General features: G+C 34.8%; 2 protein-coding genes across 2 annotated transcripts; one reads left to right on the plus strand and one right to left on the minus strand.

The window, feature by feature from the left end:
• Positions 1-5,902, plus strand: LOC132628645 (uncharacterized). The gene is made up of 12 exons (XM_060344409.1): positions 1-342; positions 728-1,558; positions 2,191-2,448; positions 2,692-2,805; positions 2,904-3,029; positions 3,127-3,264; positions 3,307-3,337; positions 3,787-4,357; positions 4,454-4,601; positions 5,018-5,316; positions 5,419-5,649; positions 5,752-5,902. The coding sequence occupies exons 1-12, from the start codon at positions 1-3 to the stop codon at positions 5,900-5,902; spliced, it is 3,240 nt and encodes a 1,079-aa protein (XP_060200392.1).
• Positions 5,903-6,720: 818 nt separating this feature from the next.
• Positions 6,721-9,293, minus strand: LOC132628646 (uncharacterized). Its single transcript, XM_060344410.1, has 5 exons — positions 8,773-9,293; positions 8,117-8,670; positions 7,449-7,944; positions 7,277-7,289; positions 6,721-7,167 (listed from the first exon to the last, which is right to left on the minus strand). Exons 1-5 carry the CDS (start codon positions 9,291-9,293, stop codon positions 6,721-6,723), a joined length of 2,031 nt encoding a protein of 676 aa, XP_060200393.1.
• Positions 9,294-10,096: the final 803 nt, after the last annotated feature.

Below are 10,096 nucleotides of genomic sequence, written 5' to 3' on the forward strand. Positions count from 1 at the left end.
ATGGCTGAAATTGGCTCTCCGGGCACGAGAACTCGAGGTATAGAAAATATAATAGATGCTCCTAGTTTCTCTTTGGGATTCACTCAACAAGAAAACCCCATTGCAGGAGGGTCATCTTATGCTGAGATGCGTAGCAAAAAAATCAATGATCCAAGAAGGAACAAACAACATCATGATTCTCATGAGGATAAAGAAACAAAGAAGAAACAGTCAGCACCAGATAAAAAAGTTTCTCAAGTGCCGCTACAGAAGAAGAGAAAGGTTACCAAGAATGTTCCTGGAGGCAAGGGCAAAAAAGTAGTTCGGAAGGAACCTTCAATTGATGTAGAAGACGATGGAGAGGTATTTTCCCCTTTTCAGGAATGTATTTCAATTCACCAGATCTATATTTCCCATATATTTATGTGTATTGTTTTTTTCGTATTTCCTTTTGTTTTGAATTATTTATGTGTTTTTCAATTTGTTATATACATTTTATCATCTGGTAGTTTTGTTTTTGAGTTTTGTTATTTTTTTGTTTTTAATCTGGGTTTGACATTCTATCAGTATATTTGTTCATTATATTTCAGTGTATTTCAGTGAATGTCAAAAATACAGCATGTTTGTTTTAAATTTTAAGACTTTAGCAGTTGTGTTTCTTTGTAGTTGTGATTTCTTGTTTTTAAATTTTTGTATCTTAGTTTTGTAGGGAAAATTGACTGTGTTTTACATATGTCTTTTGGTCCAGGATTCTAGATTTTTGGTCACGAAGCAGCCTGCTGTGGCCCCATCTATGCAAAGATACACGAACGTCAATGTAATCAGTGACATTAGGGATAAACTAAAGGGGGCTGGTCAGATGGACAAGTTTGCAGACTCTATTTTTGGGAAGTATCTCAGAATGCAGCATATGGATGTACAAGCACAGTTGTTCAGGTGCTTCATGGTTAAAGAGCTTAAGGGAAGTACATACGAGTGCTTTACTTTTGAAATAAATGGAAAAGTATTGCGTTTTAGCATAAGAGAATTTGCACTAATCACTGGATTGAATTGTGTCTCCGACGCAAATGAGTTTGTATACGATAAGACGGAAAAAAATAGGCTTATGGATGATTATTTGGGTGGAACAACTGATCACATCAAAAGGGGGCAGCTGATTGAGTGTTTCAACAATATAGATTGGGAGGACAAAGGCGAGGACGCAGTCAAGATGACAATATTGTATTTTATAAATACATTTGTATTCTGCAGTGAGCCTGTTCAATCGAACATACCTAGGATACATTTTGACGTTGTAAAGGATGGGAGATATGTTGATTATCCTTGGGGCAAAGACTCCTTCAAAGAGTTGGTTACAAGCATCAGTCAGAAATATGCCGACTTCAAGCAATATTATAGGATTCACGGAATGCCAATTGCCATGCAAGTTTGGCTGTATGAATCTTGTTCAAAAGTCTCATCCAATATTGCAATTAAGTCGGGGAATTTAATTCCAAGAATATTGAATTGGCGGACTGTTGAAGAAAGACCGAAATTTGATGCTTTGATGGAAGGCATGTTTAGAGATGACATACACCCGGTAAATTTTACACATGCATTCCTTTTTTTTTTCTAACTGTATTTGAATCAAAGTTTATTCATTTGCATCCCATTGTATATCACTTGTATTTGTCCCTATATATTTATTGTATTTCAGTATATTTCGCACTCTATTTTACTCTAATGTAGATCATCACTTTTTCAGGGGGGTAATCATATGTATTTCACTATATTTTTCATCGACTCAGTCCTCTATATCACTGTTTTTCTCATTGTAGCCCCCAAATATCATAAATGTTTCCATATATTCTTTTTGAAACCATTATATGTATCTACACAAATATATTTCATTCAATTTCTTTTAATGTACTTAAATGTATATCACTTGTATTTCAATATACAGTTATTGTATTTCAGTATATTTCTCACTCTTTTTTACTATAATGTAGATCACCACCTTTTCAGAGGGGGTAATCATATGTATTTCACTATATTTTTCATCGACTCCGTCCTCTATATCACTACTTTTCTCATTATAGCCCCCCAAATATCATAAATGTTTCCATATATGATTTTTGACACTATTATATGTATCCATACAAATATATTTCATTCAATTTCTTTTTATGTACTTAATGTATATCTCAGTGTTTCTAATTTTTTTATTCACAGATTTGTACTTTTGATGATGTTCTTCTAACCACTGCTGAGTTGGAACGACTTAATTTGCCTCCTGTTGTTTCACAAGCTATCCCCAACCCAACAGACGGAGTTGAAGTTGCCGAAGGTAACGAGATGGTTGATGATGACTATGATGACTTCAGTACCACACTACCACACAATGTAAGGGGTAAACAGCAACAGCGGCCTGCCGTATCTGATTCACCGCCTAATAAGAAACGCAGACGGGTTTCAGTTACAGATTCTACTGTTAGGAAACAACAAGCCCGGAACGAACCACTCACAACATCGAAGGACGCTTCGACATCAAGGCATCATGATGTCTAAACAGCCACCAAAACTGATGAGGTGAAACTGCTCAGACAAGAGTTTCAAGCTTTTAAGAACGATGTAAGTGTGTTGTTCTCCTTTTTTTTTTTTTTTTTTTGTAATATATTTGCTTTGTTAAGGGTTTTGAAAATTTTGACGTATTGTTCTGTCAAAAACACGTAGGTATCTGCTCAGTTTACTGAGCTTAACAAGTCCATGGATGATATTCGCAAGTGCATCGATGACAACTTCAAAAAGGTTGTTGAGGCAATAAAGGGAAATCAAACCTCAGAAAAGGTAAATCCAAAATAAAATTGAGTTTATTCACAAAATACAGATTTTGAATGAAAACTGTTCCCATACTTTTACGAATAACATATAAATATATTTCTAAGGCTGCCGATAGTGAAGCTCCGATAAATCAATACGAGGCTGGCATACAATACTCGCATGAATTCAATCAAGAACAACAATATGCCAAAGAGACATCAACTGTCAAAGATGGTATTGATGAAAATAAGGTAAAAACTACCCTTTAACAATATGTACTTTTTTAATATGTTTTGTTATACATATAGGAACTCACAATAATATATATTATTGGAAAAAAATATGAAGTTAACAGGCACAATGTTAACTGGCTATGTTTCTGGTGTTGGAATGCGCCAAAGTACACAAAGTGGGGATACTTTAAAGGCTTCAACTGAAGAGATTCAAGGTAGCGGTGAAACACCCCCGAAGCCAACACAACCACAGGTACCTAAGAACAAAATTTGCTTTTTTTTCTTTTTCTTTCAGAATCCCATTTTTGGTTCTGTGAAAGGATGTGGTACACACATGTTTACTTGTATTCACATAACAAGTTTAGTATATCTCACTATATTTCTAACACTAATTTGTATATTTCACTGTATTTCTAATCTTTTTTAGTATATTTGACGATATATTTCACTATATCTCTAATTGTTCTTACCATATTTCAGTGTATAACTCACTTGTCACAACATTTTTTTTGTATTCTACTGAATTTCATTGTAACTTTTTTTAGTATATTTCACTGCATCTCTAACACTTTCTAGTGTATTTCACTATATTTCTAACCCGAGTTGTTATACTTCAAATTATATTTCACTGTTTTCTAACTCATTCTTGTATTCCAGTGTATTTACTGTGCAATGAACACTACACTGATTTATTTATTGTATATCCCGGTGATGCTTTTAATTCATTTTGAATTTGTATTTTGTTGTTTCACTGAATGTTTATAACTGATATAAGGCGAGGCAGTCATTGTGCATACACATGTGCCGGTTCTGGTTGTGCAACAAGGTGGGATAAATGATAATGCAGAATTTAGTGCATCAGAGCAAATGGTAGCAGAGTTGCTAATCCAGTGTCCTCTTGCCACCGTGATTCCACTTGGTCCCCCTGCAATACAAGTTAATGATCAAGCTGATCCCTACATGTTTACGACCCCTCAGAGCAGCAAAGTTGAGAACGTTGTACCAAATTCTCAATGGTTAATTCTTGATGATGAATTACCCAGCCAACTTGGAGTACGGAAAGGTTCAACTGCTGAAATAGCACAACCTTCAATCGAAAATACTGAACGCCGAATGATTGTCCACCCAAGCATTGTGCGAGATAGGAAACCCAGCAAATACACTGTGTCCCCTTTCATGCCAAATTACAGCTCAGCAGGATCTTCTGCAAGGTCTTCTGTCCCTATCAAATTTGAAAAGAAGCACCCCTTTGTAGAACATCCAATAAATGCCCCTGTGGACACGACGTATTTTCAAGAATATGAAAATTGGCTCAAGAAGGATCTGTTATTAAGGCATGATAAAAAGTAAGTTTTTTTAAGATTACATTTCTTTAAAATATGAAAATGTTTTTTATACAAGATTTCTAATCATATGTTTCTTTTTTGTCTGTTGATATATAGAAGAGACAAGGAAAACCACTATAGAAAAAACAAGGAATTAGTGGATCCTGAAGACGTCGATATGTCCCTCAAGTTAGGCGTCACACTTGTTAAAGACAAAAACTGGTTCTACTTGTTATCAATGGAAGGGAAACTTTGGAATGATGAGGTTCGTTTTTTTTACAGAATTTCCTTTTTCCATTTGCATGTTTCAATGTTTATTTTACGATGTATTTCGTTAAATCTTCCTAATTTTCACTGTTTTTTCTTCATGTATTTCACCGTATCTATCATATATTTCGATGTATTCCACAGATCGACTTCACTTATTTATCACCTTTCATTTTACTGTGTTCTTCAAAATGTGTATTTCAATGAATCTTATTCTATATTTCACTATATTTACCATATGTACCTTTCGTACTGTTTTTTTTTTTTTTTTTGTAATAACATTCGGTTATATTTCTACTATGATATGCTTCTGTTTTTTTCAGTAGTTTTGCTGTATTTTTTTCAATATATTTCAATGTATTTTTAATGAAGTAACAACTGAGATTACTGACTGCCTCTATATTTTATTTGCAGCATCTTGATGTTATTTTTTATTACCTCCGTAAGAAAGGCAAATATGAAGATAACAACACATATAAATATACCACCGTCAGCTGTATACTACATACCATAATCACCGAGATTTATCATACTTGGAAAAATCCGGAATCATCCACAAGTGTTGCTAGCAAGGAATCTGATGTATGTGAGTACATAAATGGGTACAGGTTGACGGGTAATGTACCATGGCATACAGTTGACAACGTGTTAATCCCTGTCAATGTGAAAGAGGAAAATCACTGGATTTTAGTGGTAATATCATTCATTGACAGGTGTGTATTTGTTATTAAACATACGCTATAGAAATAATGAAATACACTTCTATAATGTATCTTTTTGTTGTTTTCTTATATTTGTTTATGATTTTTGCGCAGATGTCTGTATGTGTACGACTCATATCGAGCTGCAGGGCATGATGCCGTCGTTAGGAGAGAAGTGAACATGATGGCTGCCCTTGTGTCACATCATCTACAAATGTCCGGTTTTTATGAAAAGAAGAAGGATATGGATTTTCAGAATCACCCCGCTTACAAAAACAGAGCACTAAATGACGATTTTGATGTCGTTAATGTGGACGATCTACCACAACAACCCTCTGGAAGCATGTATGTTTTTTTTTTTTATCTTTGAAATACAGATTCAATAACATTGTTTTTCTTCTAAAATTTTACTAAAGCACGAATAAATTTTTGTTCATTTGGTTTCAGGGATTGTGGTGTATATGTGGCAGCTTTTGCTGAATTCTTGAGCTCGGGTGAAGGCATTCCAGTCAATATTGATGCAAAGTTTCACCGTCAGAGATGGTGCACTTCTTTGCGACTATGCTTGGGGAAAGGCAAAACAGAATGGAGAAAGTGATAACGAGCAACCAGCAAGACCAGTCAGGCCTATAGTTGATTACGATGCAGTGAATATAGTAGATGACGTAGAGTAGATGTTGGGGTAGATTAGATGTTGTTTAGTTCAAGACATTTTTTCATGTGGTTTTGATATTGAACATTAGTGTTTGGATCAGTTAATATTACATTTAGACAGTATGTTTTTCTTTCAGAATACAACGAGTATGGTGTTGTCTTTTGTCTAGTGTTCTCGGATATTATTAAATACACTCGTATGTTGTCTGCAGTCATTTCGTGTTTGTTTGTTATAAGTACGCAATACATTTCCTTATTCATTGTATATCTGGTAAACTTCTTTTTTTGGAAAACCAGAAATGCAACAACCATGTCATATATATTGCAATAAAAGTCAACTGGTTCATAAGTTCACGAGTATTCTTTAAAATGTATTCCCCAACAATGACACTATATTGAAATGCAAGGAAATAAATTGAAATACAGAGAAATACAAAGAAATATAAAAAAGTTACAAAACTCCTGAATGCTTTCCCTTTGTATAATAATTCGGCCAATTTGTTATGTATGAATCAAATGTATTCCCACAACAATCATTGCACATATAAAGTCATTTTTTGAGGCACAAGTATTGACCAATGTTTTTCAAGTTAATTTCATTGTAATTTTATTATTGAACAAATCAGGTCAATTCTATGACATAACACCAGTGAAATACATCACAGAAAAGAAAAAATGAATTCAAGATGGAATACATCTGATTTTTTTTAAACATCATCGGACAACTGTCCTAGAAATAAAACACAAATGAAGACTAGACATTTATTTCTTCTTCTTAAGTGGCTCATTACCACACGAACGCCTGTTACGACCAAGACGTCCACATGTACTACAAGCATTCCTACGTTTACCAATCATCAGCTCCATTAATGGCTTATCCCTTTTCTTTTTTGGCCTACCAGGAGGTCGCTTGTGTCTCGGTGGCAGAACAACCTCCTCTAATATGTGTGTTGGAACATTCCACTCACTCTCGTCGGGAAGTGGATCAATCGGCACATCATACGTATTCACCACTGTATTTGGCTTGAATAATTCTGAGCAATATGCATCATCCGTTAGATTTTTACTCTTTAACACAGCCCAGGCATGTGAACATGGTATTTCGTCCATTTGAAACATCCTGCAACTGCAAGTTTTTCTCTTCAAATCAATTATGAAACACCGCGGTCCATCATTAACCGTATAAACATATTCAGTTGATGCTTCAACCTAAGAAACATGCACATTCAACAACAAAAATACATTGCATGTCAGTTACCATAAACTAAAAAGAAAACTTAAGGCAGTTAGCTAAATACAACAAAATATAGAAAAATACAGAGAAGTATACCCTGAGATATAAACAAACCAGTTTTATCATCAAGAAAAAACTTACCCTCATGCGTAACGATTTATACTCGTTCATTGAGAGCATTTCTTGGTATCGTCTCGAAAGTGTTGAGAATGTGTATGTACCATTTTTCCTATTTGTGCAATTTCATCTCCCAAACATCCTCCTAACTTCTTCAAGGAAATCAAATACAGGCAACTCTCTTGCCGCTACTAATTTTCCATTAATACATTCCGCTATATTCGAAGTCATCCTCCAACCTCTATTAACAGGTGAATATAGCCTAGACCATTTCTCCCTTCCAGCATCATCCAAATATTCCTTTACTCGTATATCAACATTCTCAATCTTTTCCATCAGTTTATCGAACTCATCCTGTGTGTATGCTTTGGCAAGTGAATAAAAGACAGGACTCAATACTTCATCATTCGACTTGTATTTCTTAGTCACATTTTCCCACAAATGCCATATGCAGGCCAAATGAGGAACAGTAGGATGCACCCGATACACCGCTTTGATTATGCTTTCGTGTCTGTCGGATACGACACACATGTTATCCCTAATACCATAAGCTTGCTTGAACTGCTCAAAGAACCAAGTCCAAGACTTGTCATTTTCCGAATCTATCAAACCATATGCCAGTGGTAGAATATTACCTGTATATACATTTACATTGTAAAAAGTTAATCCATAAACTGTGTATTTTTATCAGTCTATATTTTAAGTCTAGATAAGAGTAATGTAGTCTATATTTCACAGTATATTTCGGTATATACAATGTATTTTCAGTTTATATTATTGAAATTAAACGCACAGGAATACACATACCTGCATCATCCAAAGTACTTGCGGATACAAATGTACCATTATACGTGCTTTTAAGGTGTGCACCATCCACTACCACTATTGGTCTACAACACTCGAATCCCTTTATGAATGCTTTGAGTGCAACAAAGAAATACAGGAACTCATTTTCACATGATTTATGCATTTTAACATATGATCCAGGATATGTTTTATCTAGGATATACATATATGCCGGCAATTTATTGTATGAAGCAGCAGGATCCCCCCTCAAATCATTCATAGCTTTTTCTCTAGCTCTCCAGGCCAGCATGTAAGAAACATCTACGCCGAATTCATTTTTTACGTCGTCCATTATATCCCCAGGGCTGACTTTCCTCTTGTGGTTCGCTATTTTCGGCTTAACAACCGATTCCCCAATAAACCAACTTGTTGCTTGCCTCTGTGAATATACCTTGTCCTTCAAAGGGCATGTATGTTCGTCATGGAAATACCTAACTCTGAACAGTTCAGATTTTCCAACACTTGACGCTCGTAATTTCCATTCACATTCAGGCGACATACATACGACTGTATAGCTACAATAAAAAACATATATCAATATGAATTCATTCTCAGTAACGAGCAGTTTGTAATGCATTTATTATGTCCCGCAAAGTTAGAATATGGGAAGAACATACCTTATAACATTTGATCTCTCAGTTTTGAAATTGAATCGTTCTCGAATAGCATAATTCGCCATTACAAGTTTCAATGTATCCTTATCCTTGTAAATTTGATCTACAAAAATTTCCTTCTGTTCTGCGGTGGAAATAATCAATTTGTTGTCCTCATCTAAAAATACAACAGCCTTTCCACAATTTGACAGATCGAATTCATTCGAATCATACGCAGCCATATACTCCAAATTATCATCATATCCAAGTTGAAGCACATCGTCTCTAAAAACACACTCACCAGTTGCAATCTCCTCAACATCATTATCTGTAATACTAACGCACAATGGATACATCCCCAAAACACTTTTTTCCCTCTTAAGCTCAACATACACCCTGACTCCCATATCGTTGTGTATTTCCATTGGTTGAGTATCCCCCTCAACAACATATTTTATTGAGATTTTGTTTCTGCAATCCAGACCAAGTTGAAATCGTAGCAACCAGTTCATCGTAATTGCAATTATCACTGAATACAACTGCATCTATTTTGTAGTTAACGTAACAATTTTGATCGTTCCAAAAACCAGAATGTCGGATCAAAGCGGTTACGCTGACCATTTATATCATTACAAATACAGCGATACTAGAACAACATATCTCCATTCAGATTGTTGAAAAAATTAATAAACGAAAGGGATTTTGCTGTATTATCGCAAAGCAGATTGTTGAAAAAAAAAAGAAGGAACTTTTGCTATTTTTTGGGAAAGATAAGATGCTGATTTTGTTTTTTGAATTCAAAAAGTATTTGAATGGAGTTAATTTGATTGATAGATGTTAGCTGTAATGGAACCTCAGGAGGTTTGCGTGAATCATGGAACCATAAATACAAATTAACATTTAATTTGGAAAAGGTTCTTATTGCCATAAATATAGCCGTTTTTTACTCAACAGCCGATCTATATATCAGTGTATTTCACTATATTTCAGCCAGCCGAGAATCTTCTGAAATATATCCAAAACCAGCTACGAAAAGTAAATATTCAACTTATAACTATAACTTGTTAGAGGCTATTAAAAGGTAGCTATTTGTGTAAGTTTTACTAATTGGAAAGTGGTAGTCACTTGGAAGAATTAGGTATAGATGACCTTTTAGTTGTGAAATTAGTATAGGTGACTCATGGGGACCATTTGAAAGCAAAATCTAATTAAATTTGGGATTAAGAAAACTGGGGTCCAAAATGTATTTTTTCAAACATCTTAATCTTTTACAAAATATAAAAGACCCCAACTTAATTCAAAAAACCCACTATCCCCCTTATCCTCCTCCCAACCCTGTCCTGCCCCA

This window comes from Lycium barbarum, chromosome 2 (assembly GCF_019175385.1).
Source record: "Lycium barbarum isolate Lr01 chromosome 2, ASM1917538v2, whole genome shotgun sequence".
Classification (NCBI taxonomy): Eukaryota; Viridiplantae; Streptophyta; class Magnoliopsida; order Solanales; family Solanaceae; genus Lycium; species Lycium barbarum.

Excerpts from the sequence above, each read along its gene's own strand:
- LOC132628645 (XM_060344409.1), top strand. The coding sequence starts at position 1 with ATGGCTGAAATTGGCTCTCCGGGCACGAGAACTCGAGGTATAGAAAAT. Across the intron at positions 3,030-3,126 it reads ATGGTATTGATGAAAATAAG|TTAACAGGCACAATGTTAAC; the intron begins GTAAAAACTACC and ends AAAAATATGAAG. Across the intron at positions 3,338-3,786 it reads TGGTTCTGTGAAAGGATGTG|GCGAGGCAGTCATTGTGCAT; the intron begins GTACACACATGT and ends AACTGATATAAG.
- LOC132628646 (XM_060344410.1), bottom strand. The coding sequence starts at position 9,293 with ATGCAGTTGTATTCAGTGATAATTGCAATTACGATGAACTGGTTGCTA. Across the intron at positions 8,671-8,772 it reads GAGAGATCAAATGTTATAAG|CTATACAGTCGTATGTATGT; the intron begins GTATGTTCTTCC and ends TTTTTATTGTAG. Across the intron at positions 7,945-8,116 it reads AAGTACTTTGGATGATGCAG|GTAATATTCTACCACTGGCA; the intron begins GTATGTGTATTC and ends ATGTATATACAG.